At 42.0% G+C, this 21919-nt stretch overlaps 1 protein-coding gene across 1 annotated transcript in view; it reads left to right on the top strand.

The window, feature by feature from the left end:
- The first annotated feature begins 9719 nt into the window (after window positions 1-9719).
- Window positions 9720-21919, top strand: part of LOC112218997 (early endosome antigen 1-like) — a 42667-nt gene continuing 30467 nt past the window's right edge. The window contains exons 1-3 of the mRNA XM_042301638.1: window positions 9720-9850; window positions 15209-15286; window positions 15433-15545. Of these exons, the coding sequence (XP_042157572.1) occupies window positions 9827-9850; window positions 15209-15286; window positions 15433-15545 (215 nt within the window). The 5' untranslated portion in view covers window positions 9720-9826. The remainder of the gene's footprint in view (window positions 9851-15208; window positions 15287-15432; window positions 15546-21919) is intronic.

Here is a 21919-nt window from a genome sequence, read left to right as displayed (position 1 = left end):
GATAAGGGATTAAGCCAGGATATCTTGGTGATCCTGGCTCAATTGATCCGTAATCCGGTTGCACTAAAGATGGATAGGGGGCAGGAGGATATGTTATGGTATAAATTACCATGGAGATTTATTCTGTGGAGCTAGCCTGCTCCAGACCAGGCTAAATTCCAGGATCTATTTAATCTCATCCCTAATGTCAGTCAGCAGTCACCACAAATGGAAACCAATAGTTATTTCACTGCTCACTATACATTGTTATCACATAACTAGACCCACTGTTATTATTTAAACGTTTGTGATCATTAATTTCAATGATTTTGGATAAAAAATGATTTTTAGATGTTGCTATCATTAGATAATTTACAGTTTCCCATAGGCTATATATAAAATGATAGAATATTAGGGCCACAGAGGGGAAAAAAAGTAATAATATTGTAACCAGTTGTTTTAAAGGAGGACAGTTAAAATGACAGATGTGGGGCATTTCGTGAAATTGTACTTCAGTATGGTTTCATAAACAAAGACATGCTGATGTGCCAGAATATTAAGTATCACATTGTCATAAGTATCAAAACTGTAAAAACAATATGTAGCTTTTCTGCAGAAAGAACCAGCCTCATAAATTTATGACTTTATCCTTTTTCTTCAGTGTGGCCCTAGTACTCTGTCATATAAACAAATACACATTCCATATGAATATAAAAACAGTGTAACATTATGTTCCTTTATTGAATAAGGACAAAACAAAGCAGGTAAACCATCAGCTCCTTTCGAAACTGAAGTCACAGTGACTCTACAAGATGGAAAGCACAGAATCCAAGCATATTATACAAAATGATACATATACAGACCTTTGAATGTGTATAACACACCCTGCATGTCTGCACACTAAAATAAATGCAGGACAAATCCGTACACATCAACTGAACAGACAAATGAATGGATGCAGTAGCCTCCCTGCAGCCTTGTATTACACGCAGTATACCGCACAAACATCATAAGAGGCCAAATTCGTCAAAAACGAACCCAAAAAAACCAAATTCCTCTGCCACCGCAGGACATATTTAACCAAAATTGAAAGCACACATACTAACTAAAATAATTCAACACATATTGGTCCCTCAGCAGCCGACCACTGTCGTCATCAGGGAAGATTGCCGGATTGTCCCAGTCCATGGCTGGTGGCACTCTGGGGGCCTCTCCTTCCTCAGGCAGGCCACATTGTGGAGGACAGCACAAGCCACAGTAATATCACATGCCCTAACAGGGCTGACCCTTAATTTGTGAAGGCAGTGAAAGCGTGCCTTCAGGAGGCCAAAGGTCATTTCAACTCTGGCCCTGGTCCTGGCATGGGCATGGTTGTAGGCCTGCTGTGCTTCCTGGGGGTCTGTGAAAGGTGTCAGGAGAAAAGGCTGGCAGCCATACCCCTGTCTCCCAGCAACACACCAGAGAATTCACCTGTCAACACAAAATCTCATCATTACTACCTCATAAACACAGTGATATTCTTGACACAGCCATGATGGTTATAAATAGGGGTTGTGTGGCTTACCTTGTCATAGATTTCAGAGGCCCGAAAGATTCTGGAGTCATGGACTGAGCCAGGCCATTTTGCCACAACATTGCTGATCACACAGTCAGCATTGCAGACCATCTGAAATCATAAGATGAGGAATATTACACCAATCAATGCACATCACTGGCAATGCAGAGTGTTCGTCAATGGACAATATCAAAAAGTTATGTTCACCTGAACATTAATGCTGTGAAAGGATTTCCTATTCACAAAATCGGCCTCATGGGCACCTGAGGGGCTTTTATCCTTATGTGTGTGCAGTCCACTGCACCAATGACATTGGGGAAACCTGTCACACAAAGTAATGAGTATCCTACTATGTGTTAACAGTTGTCCTGTAATTTGTAGATCCTCTTACCTGCAATCCTATAGAACTCCTCTTTGATGTCACAGAGTCTTCTGTGGCCAGGGTAGGAGATGAAGACATCTGCTAATGCTTTGATAGCCAGACACACACTCCTTATTGTGCGGCAAATTGTGGCCTTGTTCAGCTGTTCTGCATCCCCCACTGAGTACAGGAAGGCTCCACTAGCAAAAAGCGCAAGGCCACACAAACCATTTGCTCCACACTCAGTGCATGGCTCCGTGCAGTGCGGTGCTTAATCCTGGGACCCAGTAGTCTGCATAGATACCTGATGCCATCTGCAGAAAACCTGTATCTTTCATATAGATGGTCATCAGGGAAGGCCAGTGGGTCCAACCGGTCCCTGAAGACCCTTTCTCGCCTGAAGGCTCTCCTCAGCACAAGTGCTTCTTCATCCACCACATCTCGCACGAATGGGCATGCCATTGTCAGAGCAGAAAGGAACACACAATTTTGGGCCTTCATATAGGCTAGTGGCCACACCTGGTGCTGGGGGTGGGCAAAAGAGGGCGATGCCTTATAACGATGACTTGGTTGTACTGATTGCTGGGAAAATAAAAAAACCTTAGAAAGATGCCACCGTCCTGTGTGCTCACAATAAGAGCTCATATGTCATGGCTCACTTGACTTTACGAGAATATACCTAATTTTTATTTTGAGCTGTGTCATCTTCTTGGAGCTGGGGGAGGAAAAAAAATAATGATTAATACATTTGTGTTACAGTTAGCATACAGTGTACATTGAAGGCATATCTCACCTCCCTCTCAAGTTTTTTTATTTCAAGGTCCAGTTTCCTAATTGTCCTCTTTTTTATTTCGAACTCCAGTGCAAGATTTTCCATCTTTTTCTTCTTGTACTGAATGTCTATGTCTGCCAGTTCTATTTGGCGCCGGAGGTGGTTGCCATACAACTTTCTGATAGCTTGTGAGCTCTGTGAACACAATACAATTAGCGCAGCTGGAATTTGGCAGGATGTGGTGTCCTTTTATTAATACGCACTGTGTTGCCAGGCTGGTTTTCCCACTGTATAGCATCTGGGTCCTGTAAAAGAAATTAGATTTTTTGATTTTGATGAGGACTCCTCACCATTGTAGAGTAAATAGTACTTTCACAGTCTTAACATGATACCTCATGCCTTCTGGAATCCAGAGAGATGGTCTCCTCCTCATCATCGTCTCCATCATGTGCTGTTGCTGCTGGGGCCTTCACCCTATCACATTTAATCGGATTCATATTGAAGCTAGTAGACAAGACATGCCAGGCCTACAGTATGCCTTTGATGGAGTACTCACTGGATCAGCATCGTCTGGTGCTTGTGCTGGTGGCTCTAACAGGAACACAGTGCTGCCAGACACTGCAAGGCAATAGGTAAACCAAAGTCAGACAGTCCAAATTGATTCAATATGAATGTGGTTGTATCCCATGTAGAGATGGAAGGACATACCTTGAATGAAGCGGGTGGCATCTTGGGAGGAACCTATGCTCGTCTCTTTCCCCCAGGGATCCCCTCTAAGACGGGCCTGCCTTTATTTAGCTCCAAGGCCATGTCCTCTGCTGGGGTAAGGTCAGCCTTTGGTGACCCACCACCCGTGCCTTGTCTGTGGGTATTCTTTTTCACTGCTAAAACAGTACAGACAATGTGTGAGCAGGCACCTTCTGGGTACAATATATGCTTGTGCTTTGTTAAATATTAGTCAGGGACCATACCATTCTGCAGAATGTTCTTGTATTTGATTTTGACCTGCTGCCATGTCCGTTTTGGCCCGTTCATGTTTAATCTACACACACACACACACACACACACACACACACACACATTTAATGGAGTCACACTGCAAAAAATTACTTGGTATTTTTGTCTTGTTTTCAGTAAAAATATCAAAAAATGTATCATAGCTTTATACAGTGTGATGGAGTTACTTTACACAATCTCACTCATATCTGCAGTGCATTTCAATAAAAAATCTAACCGTTTCATAATTACAGTACAACTGCATTTTTGGAGATGTGAATTAAATATTTGAATTGTAATTGTGATGTTTCAGCGGAGCGGTGAGTGTGTAATTGTGCACTACTTACGCATTCAGGCGGTCTGCAATACTTTGCCACGCTTTTTCTCTTTGCTTTATCACTGTGGCGGTGTTGCCTTTCTTCTTAATTATATCTTTTACCTCCTCGTATGCCTCCATGAGGATTTGTGCTTCCGACGGGGAAAAGTACGCGGCTCTAGTTGCCATGGTAAATCAGTTAATCTGTGATCTGTGGCGGGGTCTATTTGAGTGAGCCGTGAGCGCGCACCTATCCAGGATTGGTTTCACCTGGCTTAATGAATCCGTGTCTGCTCATCCTGGCTTGGTCTTTGTGCAACCAATTAAGCCTGGACGCACATGTTTTGGCTTCATTGAGCTCAGCTGAGTCATTTATCCCGGATGTCTTAATTCTACTTTTGTGCAACAGGCCCCAGGTTGTAAGTTGAAGCTTTTTCTTGAGTGGCTTGATGAAAGCCAACATTTAGGTCAACCAGAAAATATACCTCTCTGTTGATATCACATACATTATCAAGCATTTCACACATATTATCCATATACTGAATATAGACACTTCCCACAAAAATAAGCTTTAGGTGAGTCAGGGGAACCTGTAGCCATAGTACTTCAGCAGCATTTGACATGAGCTTCTCTCTAAGCCTTACAGGAATATGACTCTGATTATAAACAGCAATACCTCCTCCATTGGCATTCCTGTCTTTTCTGTAGCTGTTATAACCATATATTGCTAGCACTGTATCATCAAAGGAATTATGTAAGTGAGTTTCAGAGATAGCCGGTATATGAATGCTTTCTGTTGCTAGCAAGTTATCGATTTTATGCTTCATACAGTTGAAGTCGGAGGTTTACATACACCTTTGCCAAATACATTTAAACTCAGTTTTTCACAATTCCTGACATTTAATCCAAGTAAAAATTCCCTGTCTTAGTTCAGTTAGGATCACCACTTTATTTTAAGAATGTGAAATATCAGAATAATAGTGATTTATTTCAGCTTTTATTTCTTTCATCACATTCCCAGTGGGTCAGAGGCCACCTTGCTACATACACTCAATTAGTATTTGGTAGCATTGCCTTTTAAATTGTTTAACTTGGGTCAAAAGTTTTGGGTAGCCTTCCACAAGCTTCCCACAATAAGTTGGATGCATTTTGGACCATTCCTCCTGACAGAGCTGGTGTAACTGAGTCAGGTTTGTAGGCCACCTTGCTTGCACACACTTTTTCAGTTCAGCCCACAAATTTTCTATGGGATTGAGGTCAGGGCTTTGTGATGGCCACTCCAATACCTTGACTTTGTTGTCCTTAAGCCATTTTGCCACAACTTTGGAAGTGTGCTTGGGGTCATTGTACATTTGGAAGACCCATTTGCGACCAAGCTTTAACTTCCTGACTGATGTCTTGAGAAATTGCTTCTATATATCCACATAATTTTCTTTCCTCATGATGCCATCTATTTTGTGAAGTGCACCAGTCCCTCCTACAGCAAAGGACCCCCATAAAATGATGCTGCCACCCCCATGCTTCACGGTTGGGATAGTGTTCTTCGGCTTGCAAGCCTCCCCCTTTTTCCTCCAAACATAACAATGGTCAATATGGCCAAACAGTTCTATTTTTGTTTCATCAGACCAGAGGGCATTTCTCCAAAAGTGTGTTCTTTGTCCCCATGTGCAGTTGCAAACTGTAGTCTGTTTTTCTATGGTGGCTTCTTCCTTGCTGACTGGCCTTTCAGGTTATGTCGATATAGGACTCGTTTTACTGTAGATATAGATACTTTTGTACCTGTTTCCTCCAGCATCTTCACAAGGTCCTTTGCTGTTGTTCTGGGATTGATTTTCACTTTGTTAACCAAAGTAAATTCCTCTCTAGGACACACAATACGTCTCCTTCCTGAGCGGTATGACGGCTGCGTGGTCCCATGGTGTTTATACCTGCGTACTATTGTTTGTACAGATGAATGTGGTACCTTCAGGCATTTGGAAAATTGCACCCAATGTTGAACCAGACTTGTGGAGGTCTTGGCTGATTTCTTTTGATTTTCTCATGGTGTCAAGCAAAGAGGCACTGAGTTTGAAGGTAGGCCTTGAAATACATCCACAGGTATACCTCCAATTGACTCAAATGATGTCAATTAGCCTTTCAGAAGCTTCTAAAGCCATGACATCATTTTCTGGATTCTTCAAGCTGTTTAAAGGCACAGTCAATTCAGTGTGTGTAAACTTCTGACCCACTGCTATTATTGTGCTTTTATGGGTTGCTTGATTGTTTTTGTTGATTTACTTCGAGGCTTATCAGAGGTAGACATGACAGTGGTGTTTATATTTGAGCTGATAGTGCAGGGTGAACTGCTCACAGTGGGCTTCCTACTACGTCAAAACGTATCAGTGCCCTTCAGTATAACGTTGGGTTATGTATGTAACCTTGGTTCTCTGAGTGGAGTATCGGTCACCAAACGGCCTATGGGAACTCCTTCCCCTTCACTCGATGTGATTTGAGATGCTTAATATCAAAGATGTTTACAGTCACGCCACTGTCACGTTCTGGCCTTTTTCCTTTGTTTTGTCATTATTTAGTGTGGTCAGGGCGTGAGTTGGGGTGGGCAGTCTGTTTGTTTTTCTATGATTTGGGTATTTCTATGTTTCGGACTAGCTTATTTAAGTTGTTGTTGCTGTGTGGGCCAACATGATTGATCAGCATAAAGGCCGATGACTTACACACATTTTAAACGGAACACAGAATCAAGAACCATAATATGTGGATCAGTTATATCTAAAGCTAGGAATGTGGCGTCCTATCAAGTGCCTTTACAACCATAGTAACCTGTGTATTGTGTGTCATTCATAGGCTTTGCATGTGTACACTGGGAGGGAAAACAGATACTTTTAGCACAGATACTTTCGCTTGCCTGGTAGAACCAGCCTGATCACGTGATGGCTTACATTTTATTTCACTTGACAAGTGAAATTAAACTATACGTGAGCGGCATTGGTCAGTCTGGTTAACTAGGCTATACATTTGCTGGAAGAGAAAAAAGATTGTAATAAAAAGTTTTGAGAGGGCTTATGCCTGGAGCGGATCAAGGACACCATGATGCTTTTGAATAGTATTTAAATGTACTATATGTGAAGATTGTTACACGGAGTGGAACATGGGAACCCAAGAGCAGACTCAGACGAGGGGACTGGGATGAAGTAACCAAGGTATTTATTGAAACACAGGGGGAAGATGGAGTGCAGGCCAGGGGAAGCTTGGGTGGGTTGCAGAAAACCAGGTGCGGAGGCTGGAGCGAGAGGGGTTAGGACAGGGTAAGCAGGTCCGGAAGGGAATCCAAGGGAGTAGTAGAGTGGGGAATCCAGGACAGAGTAGAGTGATGACGAGACGTGGAACTGGAGACAGGGACCAGGGTCAGAGCGAGCGGAACTATAGTGGAGAGGAAAACAGCGTCAGGCAAGGAAACCAGGCACAACAGGCTAACAGGATCTAATAGTAACAAACAGCTAGCCGCGTAGATTGACTGCTCTGACTGCAGCACACCTGACTCTGCCCACACAATCACACAGAGAGTAAGAGAGAGAGAGGGGGGGGGTAATGGGGAATGGCGGCAGGTCAAGGAGACACAAGATGAGCAATAGAGGGCTTTGCAGGAGCAGGTGTGACAAAGATGCAATATATGGTTAGCAAATGTTGCCAAAACGACTTGGTTTGATTTTTAATTTGTACAGTTTTATTGAAAAATATGATTGGTTTTTCAAGGGCACTCTTCCCACCTAGATCATTAGAATTTGGAGAAATTAAATGGGACATAGCATAAACAAGAGCATAGTGACATGATCGACTCACCAAATGCAAAGGAGGCAGACAACTGAAAGCAACGACTCCCATGATATTACACAAAGCCTAGGAAAGACGTTAAAATGGCATTTTATAATTATTTTATCTTTCCAATCAAAGTGGTTGAGGGTTACACAATGTACTTACTGTATTGGTATGCACAAATGTGTTCTCTGCTCTTCACTCTCATGCTTAAATAAAGATACTGTATTTCAATATCAAAACAGGACTATTTTTATTTATCTGTTATTTTACCAGGTACGTTAACTGTGAACACATTCTCATTTGCAGCAAGGATCTGGGGAATAGTTACAGGGGAGAGGAGGGGGATGAATGAGCCAATTGTAAACTGGGGATTATTAGGTGACCGTGATGATTTGAGGGCCAGATTGAGAATTTAGCCAGGACACCAGGGTTAACAAGCCTACTCTTACAATAAGTGCCACGGAGTCTTTAATGACCTCAGAGAGTCAGGACACCTGTTTATTGTCCCATCCAAAAGACAGCACCCTAGACAGGGTAGTGTCCCCAATCACTGCCCTGGGGAATGGGGATATTTTCTTAGACCAGAGGAAAGAGTGCCTCCTACTGGCCCTCCAACACCACTTCCAGCAGCATATGGTCTCCCATCCAGGAACTGACCAGGACCAACCCTGCTTAGCTTCAGAAGCAAGCCAGCAGTGGTATGCTGCTGGCAAACTACATTTGTAATAATTATTGAGTTTCTCCAAGTAGATGATTACAGCTTATGTGTTATTAAATGTATTAGTTAAATGTGACATACCACAGTTTTCAAACATCCTTCAGAGGCATTTCTCTCATTGTAAGTCACTCTCACCCTAAATTCTATAGACCAGGGGCTGGTCTGACTTGAATTTGCCTTCCTTACTAGCCCATAACGTGTCTTGTGATCACTTTATTCGTTTATTTGAGCTTTTCAGACAGCAAATAACAAGGATCCCTCTGGTACTAATATTACTACTACTATGGGACTCCCAATCACAGCCACTTGTGATACGGCTTGGAATCGAAACAGGGTCTTTAGTGACACTTCTAGCACTGAGATGCAGTGCCTTAGACCTCTGCGCCACTCGGGAGCCCCACAACTCTTACCTCAGCAGATTCTTGAGAGGGTTAAATTCAAGAAAGCATATGGTCAATAAACAGGGGACTAACCATCCTAGTCCATGACAAACTTCCCCAAGGGAGTTAAATTGTAGTTACGTTTCCTTGGGGTTAAACATTCCCTATTGTTATCCTGAATCCCAATGTTTGCTACTGAAATTGAAAAAAAAAGATGCTTTGAAAATAAAGCCTGTGATCAATTGATTGAATCAGGTGTTAGAACTTGGCTATAACAAAAGCATGCACACACTAGTATGTCAATGGAGCCCATACAGATGGAAAGAGGTCTCATCTTTGTATCTGTGCCATTATGGTGTCTGTGACAGCACCATTGAGGCTCCATTTTAAAGTAGTCAATTTTCTTCTTCTTTTGTGTTTGAAAAAAAGTGTAAAGCTAATATAGGTGATTTACAGTGCTGGAGTTGTGAACCAAATCTTGTGTGTAATTTATTCTGGCCTCTATGGCAATGATATACTGTAGCTTAAAGACATTTACAAACCATAGCACCCAATTTGAATAAGACAATGATCTGATGATTGGCTGATCGCTCCCAACCCAAATAAATCCCCACCCAGTTGAATACTTTAAAATGGTGAAAGCCCTCAACTGCAATGTACTTGCTAAAATGGGTTATATCCAAGTTTAGTCCTCCAACTATCTCTATGATGGGATTCTGTTGCCCTCTGAAATACAGTAAAGTCACCGGCTATCCAACGTTTGAAAACAATTAAATGTCTTGAATGTAGCTCTTACCTCACTCAGACTGAGCTCTGCCCCGCCCCAGAAACAGCGGGCTTGGTCAGGTGTTCCGAGAACCAACAACGGGCGTAAACTTTTCCCTTGGAACATTAATCGTATTTCATTTTACAGTCAAACATAAATCGATATCGAGCATGCTTAGACGGATACTTCAAATGGTAAGATTCCAGAATCAAAGCGGCTGGCGTTCAGTTTATATGATACCAAGTCGCTTTCCTTGTGTTGCACAGGCCTGCGCTCTGTGTCTGTTGTCAGCCAGTCAGGCCGACACAACAAAACAGGCCTAGCTAGCATCAAATGTCCACGTATATAAACTACAGTCAGTTTGAACAGTAGTAGACAGCTAGTGTGTTGGTACCGTGGAGATAAATATATGGTTGGTACAATGTGCTTACTAGCTCAGTTTGGCTTATGGCTAATGTTAAAATGTAGCTAGCTAGCTAACGTTACGTAAACTGCCAGGCTAGTAGCTAAGCCTAGGTAAGCTTTTTGGAAGATGCCCATGGGCATGGCTAGCTAACTTGTTCGCTCAAATGGTAACTTTAGAACAATTACCTATCCAACGACACCCATTAAGTAGACCGAAACTGTGACCTTTTGGTAAACGGTTTGAGGGAGACCTCTTAATTTGTCCACTATCTTTGGTTAGCCTTCTCGTTTTAAGTTACCGGTATGCAAGTAGCTAGTTAGCTTGCTAACTTACATGCAAGCAATGAATGGCTTATAACGTTATACATGGCAATATCAGGCACTGCTGCTGAATCAAGGCCAAATTATGTGTCATAAGACATTGACAGTTTACGTACTCCTTTCTTTCGCCAATTATTTGTCCTGTACATGCTTGCCACCAAAACATGAGATAGTTAGGTACACTGGTGAAATCAAAGCTATTGAGTGTTGTAAAAGTTAGCCCCATCCCAACACTTCCTGTTGCAGTGTTCGTGAACAGCTCGTTGTTCATGCTAAACCACAGATACACATTCATTCATTACATATATTTCTATTTAGCCTACTTGTTAGTCACCATAACAGTTTTGGCCGGTCATTTGCTAAATTCTGTCACATCCTGCATTTCACTTTCATTTCACATTCGGTCGATTTTCCCTTTCCCCTATGGAAATGGATAATTCCTCTTGAAACCAGGATCAAAATTATTCAAGCTGCAATATGTACATTTTTGGGTGACCTGCCAACATTCTCATAGAAATGTGAGTTATAGAACTGTGATTATCATTGAAAGCAAGTCTAAGAAGTTGTAGATCTATGTGCTTCCCGTTTTTATGTTTCGTTTTTCATATTTTACTTTCGTTTTTGTACACCACCTTCAAACAAATGAAAATACAATATTTTTGGTAATGGAAAATATATTTCAGATGTTTAGATGGTACAATGATCCTCTACACGAGTGGTTCTTTAACTTTTTATAGTCCTGTATCCCTTCAAACTTTCAACCTCCAGCTGCACCAGGGTCAGCGCACTCAAATGTTGTTTTTTTGCCATAATTGTAAGCCTGCAACACACACACACTATATAATACATTTATTGAACATAAGAATGACTGAGTTTTTGTCACAACCCGGCTCGTGGGAAGTGACAAAGAGCTCTTATAGGACCAGGGCACAAATAATAATAAGTTCTCATCTACAACTGCGACCTGGCCAAGAATTAAGTAAAGCAGTTTGACACATACAACAACAGAGTTACACATGGAATAAACAAACATACAGTCAATAATACAGTAGACAAATTCTATATACAGTGTGTGCAAATGAGGTAAGATAAGGGAGGTAAGGCAATAAATAGGCCATGGTGGCGAAGTAATTACAACATACCAATTAAACACTGGCGTGATTGATGTGCAGAAGGTAAATGTGCAAGTAGAGATACTGGGGTGCAAAGGAGCAAGATAAATAGATACAGTATGGGGATGATGTAGTTGGATTACTATTACAGATGGGATATGTACAGGTGCAGTGATCTGTGAGTTGTTCTGACAGCTGGTGCTTAAAGCTAGTGAGGGAGATATGAGTCTCCAGCTTCATTGATTTTTGCAGTTCATTCCAGTCATTGGCAGCAGAGAACTGGAAGGAAAGGCGGCGGGGCTGAAATAAGGCGGGGCTTTACCAAGCAGAGACTTGTAGATGACCTGGAGCCAGTGGGTTTGACGACGAGTATGAAGCGAGGGCCAGCCAACGAGAGCGTACAGGTTGCAATGGTGGGTAGTATATGAGGCTTTGGTGACAAAACGGATGGCACTGTGATAGACTGCATCCAATTTATTGAGTAGGGTATTGAAGGCTATTTTGTAAATGACATCGCCGAAGTCAAGGATCGGTAGGATGGTCAGTTTTACGAGGGTATCTTTGGCAGCATGAGTGAAGGAGGCTTTGTTGCGAAATAGGAAGCCGATTCTAGATTTAATTTTGGATTGGAGATGCTTAATGTGAGTCTGGAAGGAGAGTTTACAGTCTAACCAGACACCTAGGTATTTGTAGTTGTCCACATATTCTAAGTCAGATCCGTCCAGAGTAGTGATGCTGGATGGGCAGGCAGGTGTGGGCAGCGATCGGTTGAAGAGCATGCATTTAGTTTTACTTGCATTTAAGAGCAACGGAAGGATATTTGTACGGCATTGAAGCTCGTCTGGAGGTTAGTTTGTCCGAAGGGCCAGAAGTGTACAGAATGGAGTCATCTGCGTAGAGGTGGATCAGAGAATCACCAGCAGCAAGAGTGACATCATTGATGTATACAGAGAAGCAAGTCGGCCCAAGAATTTAACCCTGTGGCACCCCCATAGAGACTGCCAGAGGTCCAGACAACAGGCCCTTCAATTTGACACACTGAACTCTATCAGAGAAGTAGTTGGTGAACCAGGTGAGGCAGTCATTTGAGAAACCAAGGCTATTTAGTCTGCCGATAAGAATGTGGTGAGGTGCACCCATGACCTGCTCTGAAACCAGATTGCATAGCGGAGAAGGTACGGTGGGATTTGAAATGGTCGTTAATCTGTTTGTTAACTTGGATTTTGAAGACCTTAGAAAGGCAGGCTGGGATAGATATAGGTCTGTAGCAGTTTGGGTCTAGTGTCATCACCTTTGAAGAGGGGGATGATCACTGCAGCTTTCCAATCTTTGGGGATCTCAGAAGATACGAAAGAGAGGTTGAACAGGCTAGTAATAGGGGTTGCAACAATTTTGGCAGATCATTTTAGAAAGAGAGGGTCCAGATTGTCTAGCCTGAGTGATTTGTAGGGGTCCCGATTTTGCAGCTCTTTCAGAACATCAGCCATCTGGATTTGGGTGAAAGAGAAACGGGAGATGCTTGGGCGAGTTGCTGTGGGGGGTGCCGGGCAGTTGACTGGGGTAGGGGTAGCCAGGTGGAAAGCATGGCCAGCCGTAGACAAATGCTTATTGAAATTCTCTATTATAGTGTATTTATCAGTGGTAATAGTGTTTCCTAGCCTAGTCGGTGGTAACAGTGTTTCCTAGTTTCCTCAGTGCAGTGGGCAGCTGGGAGAAGGTGCTCTTATTCTCCATGGACTTTACTGTGTCCCAGAACTTTTTTGATTTTGTGCTACAGGATGCAAATTTCTGTTTGAAAAAGCTAGGCTTAGCTTTCCTAACGGTCTGTGTATATTGGTTCCTAACTTCCCTGAAAAGTTGCATATCACGGGGGCTATTCGATGCTAATGCAGTACGCCACAGGATGTTTTTTGTGCTGGTCGAGGGCAGTCACGTCTGGAGTGAACCAAGAGCTATATCTGTTCCTGGGTCTACATTTTTTGAATGGAGCATGCTTATTTATATTCAGGCATCCTCTACTGACGGGATGAGGTCAGTATCATTCCAGGATACCCCGGCCAGGTCGATTAGAAAGGGCTGCTCGCTGAAGTGTTTTAGGGAGCGTTTGACAGTGATAAGGGGTGGTCGTTTGACCGCAGAATCATTAGGGATGCAGGTAATGAGGCAGTGATCGCTGAGATCTTGGTTGAAAACAGCAGAGGTGTATTTGAGGGCAGGTGTATCACACTTTTATTTGGTGTACCCCCGGCAGCATAGCGCATATCTACGCTATACTTGCTTGTTTTATCTCACAAACTGAAATTAGGCAAACTATTAAAATATTAGCAACCAGGAAATGGTGGAGCGATTTTGGCATAGTGCATTTTTAATACCATGATTTTCAGGACATGTATGTAATCCATTAAATGTTCCTTTGGAGGAAGGATTGTTGACAAATGTTTTACATTTATATCTAAAAGCATATTTGAGAAATAATTAACAAAAAATTGCATATTATATACATGCCATTTTTGCCTTACCCAGGCCTCCTTTAATTAAGACTCCCTAATGTTTCATCTGTAGGTGCCACAAAAAAAATTATGTCATATGAAGCTCTACCACTTGTTCTGGAATATGAGTAGTATTTTGTTTTCAATAACAATTGTCTTATATTTTTCAATATTCATAAATGAACATATAAACATGAATATTGAAAATATACTGTTTGCGATTTGGCAAATTTTTCTATATATTGTTGAACTTAATATACTCTACGGGCATATCAAAGTTACAAAATGTGAACTCCACTACTTTTATTAAAGTTATGGCCCACTTTTTAAACAGAGAAATTGGCATAGTAGGCAATGTAGCCTAATCAGTCACAACTCTCCCATTTACTTGTCATTGCACATCCTTCAAATCACCAGCAGATGGTGACCATTTTGATAACACATTTACATGCACTCTGTTCATTCTTACAAATAGGATCATAACTCTAAAAGTAGCAGATATCCCACTGGGACTTTGATATTCCTGTAGAGTATATTATGTCCAATAATTTGGTCACAGACTCTGCAGTGGCACTATAGAGCTGCAGGAGATAGCACAAACCCACCCACCATAGCTAACCTAAATGGATATTTATTCAATATTATCTTTAAAAAATAAAAAAGATTCCCTAAATTCCATACATAGTTGAAGATTACACTGCCTTCTTTTGTCTAATCATCATCATGTGAACTGAATTACTTCTCTACACTCAATGTTGACAATTAGTCAGTCAGACAGTAAGAAAGTAGCCCACATCTAGCCCAGTAGGCCTAGCCTACTGCTTTGAGTTGTGCTTTTGGACTCCTTAGATATAGACTAGATTCATTCATCTTTGTGTGTGAGGAGTAGCACTCCTGTTAAGGGGCGTTTTGTTTCAGCCCTCTGTGTCCTGAGGTGACACTAGTGGAAGTGCCAAGTGCAGGTAAAGCTTAGCTCTGTCGCTCTCTCGGTCTGACTCAGATACACTCCCTTGTGATGCAGCCCCACAAATGGAAGTCTCTCAGCCAGTTATGGGCGCTGTGTCAAAAATGTATCTCACAGAGCTGTTCTTCAATACCCATTACATGCCAACGCTACTTGTTTGGGTAGATTTCAGCGAATGGATGGCTTAACAGGATGTCCACTGCTGTGACTCATTTTAATTTGACTGTCACCTCCCTCCTTTGTCTTCTGTCCCTCCCACAGACTCCTGGGAAAGGAGGCTCCCAGAACTCTGAGTCAGACCAGCCCAGTGCAGACCTCAACAATGACCAGACCTCCGAGGTAACACGTGTCTCTTACTTGTGTAACTCACCCGATGGACTACTGTACCATTGTACTACTGTACCACTGAACGTTTTAGTTGTGGGGCCATGATCCCTATCCTGTATTCCGTAGTCTGATCATGTCTAGCCTATGTCTGTGTGCAGGGATTCATCTGTCCCCAGTGCATGAAGTCCCACAACTCCGCAGAGGAGCTGTTTAAGCACTATGAACTATACCACGATTCAGGAGACCAGCCCCCCAGCATGGGCCCTGGCCGGTAAGACCACTGTCTTCTTCCTGGCTTTACTGTAGCACACTATAAGGATACTTAGTTGTCCTGTCCTCTTGGTATTTTTGGTATTTATTAGGATCCGCATTAGCCGCTGCAAAAGCATAAAATCAGAAACTATTTGTCACATGCGCCGAGTACTTACTTACAAGCCCTTAACCAACAGTTCAAGAAAGAGACAAATAATAAAAAGTAACACAATAAAATAACAATGTTGAGGCTTTATACAGGGGGTACCGGTACTGAGTCAATATGCGGGGGTACAGGTTAGTCGTGGTAGTTTGTTAATGTAGGTAGGGGTAAAGTGACTATGCATAGATAATAAACAGCGAGTAGCAGCAGTGTAAAAAACAATTGGGGTGTGTGGGATCAATGTAAAATAACCCGGGTGGCCATTTGATTTTTTGTTCAGCAGTCTTATGGCTTAGGGCTAGAAGCTGTTAAGAAGCCTTTTGGTCCTAGACTCCGGTACCGCTTGCTCTGCGGTAGCAGAGAGAACCGTCTCTGACTTGGGTGATTGGAGTTTTTGACTATTTAAAAAAAAATCTTTCCTCTGACACCGCCTAGTATATAGGTCCTGGATGGCAGGAAGCTTGGCACCAGTGATGTACTGGGCGTATGCACTACCCTCTGTAGCGCCTTACGGTCAGATGCCGAACAGTTGCCACACCAGGCGGTGATGCAATTTGGCAAGACATTTCACATTTCAGTTGCGCTAAATGTATAACAAAAAGGCTGAATATGTGCTGTTTAGACTTAGAACCAGGTTTTATAAGGGAAGTGAGAAGATAGGCAGGCTACTAGCAAGACAACTAAAAATGCACAACACTTCTAATGTAATTCCAGCAATTAAGAAGGGCAGTAAGATGGTGACAAAGTGTGTTTCAACATTTTTATGAAGATTCATATATATCCTCTTTTTCAGCGAGCCCCACAGATATGGATACTTTTTTGTCTGGTATATAATTACCTAGATTATCAGATAGCCAGGTAGAGGACCTGGACTGTACTATAACAGAAGAGGAGGTTAGAGACACCATCTCACTGTATCTATGAAAGCAGGGAAACCACCTGGTCTGAATGGAATTTTTGTAGAATACTATAAAAAGTATATTGACATTCTTGTACCTGTATTGACAGTGGTTTTACCAAGAGGAATTTAAAAATGGCTCCCTTCCGGACACCTTTAATGAGGCTTTGATATCACTGATTCCTAAGAAGGATAGAGATACTACAGAACCAGGGAATTTTAGAGCTATCAGCCTCAATGTGGATTGCAAGATTCTTACTAAGACCCTTGCGATACGCTTAGAAGGCACTACCTAATATTATACATAGTGACCAAGTAGGATTTATTAAGAACAGGACCTGAACTGATAATATGAGGAAGCTCTTACATCTCATGTGGTTAAACCGCTCAAATATAGTTCCTACCACTGCTGTCTCTTTAGATGCTGAGAAGGTATTTGATAGGGTAGAGTGGGCTTTTCTCTTTTCTCACCCTGGTTTTGGACCTGACTTTTGTAAATGTATAAGAGTCCTCAATTGCAATCCTAAAGCAACAGTATTTACGAATGGATTTATGTCTCCTTTTTTCTGTCTTTCTAGAGGCACAAGGAAGGGTTGCTCACGCTCCCCTCCTGTTTACCATCGTTTTAGAGCCTCTTGTGACAATGATAAGAACAGATAAATTAGGGGTGTAATGTGGAGGAGGCAAATGACACAAGCTGCTTATGTATGCAGATTATATTCTACTGCTGGTCTCTGATCCTGATTCCTTAATTGTATTGAATCATATTCTAGTATGTCGGGCTACAAAATGTATTGGAATAAGTCGGAAGCAATGCCAATTAATGCCATATGTTACTCTGGAACCCTATTTAATTCCAAATGGGTTCCTAATGGGATGAAATATTTGGGTATTAAATTGAGCTCAAATTTGGAGGAAGTGATGGGACTAAATTCTGAGCCACTACCTAGTCAAGATTAAGACCAATTTAGAAAATATTAAACTTTCTTTATTGGGAAAGATCAATGTGATTAAAATGGTTGTGGTCCCAATATTTTAATTATATGTCTTCAATGTTACCTATGTATATTCTCGACTTGTATTTGAAACAATATGACAAATTAACTAAATACTTTTTGTGGGATAGGGAAAAAAATGGATTAATATGAAGATTGTGTGCTCACCAAGGGATGTAAGGAGGCTTCGCTTTACCAGATGTTAAATTGTACAATTTATCAATTGAAATGGCTAAATTGGCGAAACGTTGGGGCAAAAGGGATGCTGGCTTGGATTGGATAACAATAGAATGGGAATTAAGTTATCCTTTCACCCCTGTTGATACTCTGTCACAGTCTTATAGGGGAGAGGTCTGTTGAAACTCGCAACCCAATTTTGTTATACTCAAAAGAGATGTGGAGAACAGTACACAAGATATGTGGAATCTAAAACAAGGATACTCGTCATTGTTACACAATCCTAGGCTACGGCTAGGAAAGAAGTCTCTGTACTGGAAACAGTGGCTAATGAAAGGAATTCAAACTATAGGTGATCTGTACAATAAATACCTATTGATGTCATACTCTGATTTGGTACAAAAATATGTGGGAGACAGGATATTTCTGGAAATACAGTGGGGAGAACAAGTATTTTATATACTGCCGATTTTGCAGGTTTTCCTACTTACAAAGCATGTAGAGGTCTGCAATTTTTATCATATGTACACTTCAACTGTGAGAGACGGAATCTAGAACAAAAATCCAGAACATCACATTGGTCTGGTCTTGGGCATTGTGGAGAGATTGGAGTCTGTTTGATTGAGTGTGTGGACAGGTGTCTTTTATACAGGTGCAGTTAATACAGGTAATGAGTGGAGAACAGGAGGGCTTCTTAAAGAAAAACTAACAGGTCTGTGAGAGCCGGAATTCTTACTGGTTGGTAGGTGATCAAATACTTATGTCATGCAGTAAAAAGCAAATTAATTACTTAAAAATCATACAATGTGATTTTCTGGATTTTTGTTTTATATTCCGTCTCTCACATTTGAAGTGTACATATGATAAAAATTACAGACCTCTACATGCTTTGTAAGTAGGAAACGCTGCCGATTTAGCAGGTTATCAAATACTTGTTCTCCCCACTGTATTTACAATTGAGAGAATGTTTTAACCCGACCAAACACAAAATCCAGGAAATAACCCAATAGCTAAGTATTTGGAATTACCCGAACATAAAGCAGCCATTTTTTGACTCAATATTTATTATCTGAAGAGTAAAGACTGTAAAAACCTCAGAACAATATGGCAAATTGACCTTAAGTATGAAATTGAGGATGATACCTGGTTGAAGACCTTGTCCAGCTCAGGGAGGAAAAAGGGAAGCCAGGGGTTAACTCAGGTTTTATTGGACCCCAACAAGGCTTCATAAGAAGACCAACAATTCTCTGTGTTGGAAATGACAAAAAGACACAGGGACATTTTTACATGCATTTTTACACACTAAATGTATATTAGTGCTACCTTTCTGGAAGGATGTTTTGAAATATCTGGAGGATTGGTTGGGTTTAACAATTCCAGTTTCACAGAGAATATGTATCGTGAGCGAAAGAACAAAGTTACCTCATGTAACAAATGAGGAATTTGCACTGATCACTGTTGGTATCATTACAGCAGCTCCTACTCTGAAACAGTGGATATAATCAATCTTGGAGGTAGCATCTTATGAACAAATGCTGGCTAGGCTACATGGGTGGCAGGTAACCTAGTGGTTAGAGCGTTGGGCCAGTAACTGAAAGGTCGCTTTTAATCATGGCCGGCAGGAAACATGACCGAATACAAACAGTGTAGCTATTCCCTCCACAAGGCAATCAAACAAGCTAAGCGTCAGTATTGAGACAAAGTAGAGTCGCAATTCAACGGCTCAGACACGAGACATATGTGGCAGGGTCTACAGTCAATCACGGATTACAAAAAGAAAACCAGCCTCGTCACGTCCCAGACAAACTAAACAACTTTGCTCGCTTTGAGGACAATACAGTGTCACTGACACGACCCGCTACCAGAACCTGTAGGTTCTCCTTCACCGCAGCCAACGTGAGTAAAACATTTTAAACGTGTTAACCCTCGCAAAGTTGCCGGCCCAGACGGCATCCCTAACCGCGATCTCGGAGCATGCGCAGACGAATCCATCCCTATCCCAGTCTGCTGTTCCCACATGCGGTGGTGGTGTGGTGTCAGGAAAATAACCTCCCACTCAACGTCAACAAAACAAAGGAGATGATCATGGACTTCAGGAAACAGCAGAGGGAGCACCCCCCTACCCACATTGACAGGACAGTAGTGGAGAAGGTGGAAAGTTAAGTTCCTCTGCATACCCATCACGGACAAACTGAAATGGTCCACCCACACAGACAGCGTGGTGAAGAAGGCGCAACAGCGCCTCTTCAACCTCAGGAGGCTGAAGAAATTTGGCTTGTCACCTAAAATACTCACAAGCTTTTACAGATGCGTAATTGAGAGCATCCCGTCAGGCCGTAAGGCTCTTCAGAGGGTAGTGAGATCTGCTCAACGCATCACCGGGGGCAAACTACCTGCCCTCCAGGACACCTACAGCACCCGACGTCGCAGGAAGGCCAAAAAGATCATCAAGGACAACAACCACCCGAGCCACTGCCTGTTCACCCCGCTATCTTCCAAAAGGCGAGGTCAGTACCGGTGATTCAAAGCTGTGACCGAGAGAAGCTGTTTTTCAGGTCTATCTCAAGGCCATCAGACTGTTAAACAGCCGTTACTAACATTGAGTGGCTGCTGCCAACATACTGACTCAAATCTCTAGCCACTTTAATAATAAAACATTGGATGTAATAAATGTATTACTTGTCACTTTAAACAATGCCACTTTATATAATGTTTACATACCCTACACTACTCATCTCATATGTATATACTGTACTCTATACCATCTACTGCATCTTGCGTATGGGGTTTGGCCATCGCTCATCTATATATTTACAGTTGAAGTCAGAAGTTTACATGCACCTTAGCCAAATACATTTAAGCTCAGTTTTTCACAATTTCTGACATTTAATCCAAGTAAAAATGCCCTGTCTTAGGTCAGTTAGGATCACCACTTTATTTTAAGAATGTGAAATGTCAGAATATTAGTAGAGTGATTTATTTCAGCTTTTATTTCTTTCATCACATTCCCAGTGGGTCAGAAGTTTACATACACTCAATTAGTATTTGGTAGCATTGCCTTTAAATTGTTTAACTTGGGTCAAATGTATCGGGTAGCCTTCCACAAGCTTCCCACAATAAGTTGGGTGAATTTTGGCCCATTCCTCCTGACAGAGCTGGCGTAACTGAGTCAGGTTTGTAGGCCTCCTTGCTCACACACGCTTTTTCAGTTCTGCCTACAAATGTTCTATAGGAATGAGGTCAGGGCTTTGTGATGGCCACTCCAATACCTTGACTTTTGTCTTTAAGCCACTTTGCCACAACTTTGGAAGTGTGCTTGGGGTCATTATCCATTTGGAAGACCCATTTGTGACAAAGCTTTAACTTCCTGACTGCTGTCTTGAGATGTTGCTTCAATATATCTGCATAATTTTCTTTCCTCATGATGCCATCTCTTTTGTGAAGTGCGTCAGTGCCTCCTGCAGCAAAGCACCCCCACAACATGATGCTGCCACCCCCATGCTTCAAGGTTGAGATGGTGTTCTTCAGCTTGCAAGCCTCTCCCTTTTTCCTCCAAACATAACGATGGTCATAATGGCCAAACAGTTCTATTTTTGTTTCATCAGACCAGAGGACATTTCTCCAAAAAGTACGATCTTTCTCCCCATGTGCAGTTCCAAACCGTAGTCTAGCTTTTTTATGGTGGTTTTGGAGCAGTGGCTTCTTCCTTGCTGAGCGGCCTTTCTGGTTATGTCGATATAGGACTCGTTTTACTGTGGCTATAGATACTTTTGTGCCTGTTTCCTCCAGCATCTTCACCAGGTCCTTTGCTGTTGTTCTGGGATTGATTTTCACTTTTCGCACCAAAGTACGTTTATCTCTAGGAGACAGAACTCGTCTCTTTCCTGAGCGGTGTGCTGGCTGCGTGGACCCATGGTGGTTATACTTGCATACTATTGTTTGTACAGATGAAGGTGGTACCTTCAGGCGTTTGGAAATGATGAACCAGACTTGTGGAGGTCTACAATTCTTTTTCTGAGGTCTTGGCTGATTTCTTTTGATTTTCCCATGATGTCAAGCAAAGAGGCACTGAGTTTGAAGGTAGGCCTCATCAACAGGTACACCTCCAATTGACTCATGATGTCAATTAGCCTATCAGACGCCTCTAAAACCATGACATA

Source organism: Oncorhynchus tshawytscha, linkage group LG19 (genome assembly GCF_018296145.1).
Source record: "Oncorhynchus tshawytscha isolate Ot180627B linkage group LG19, Otsh_v2.0, whole genome shotgun sequence".
Lineage (NCBI taxonomy): Eukaryota > Metazoa > Chordata > Actinopteri > Salmoniformes > Salmonidae > Oncorhynchus > Oncorhynchus tshawytscha.
This window is presented reverse-complemented; position numbering and strand designations above follow the sequence as displayed.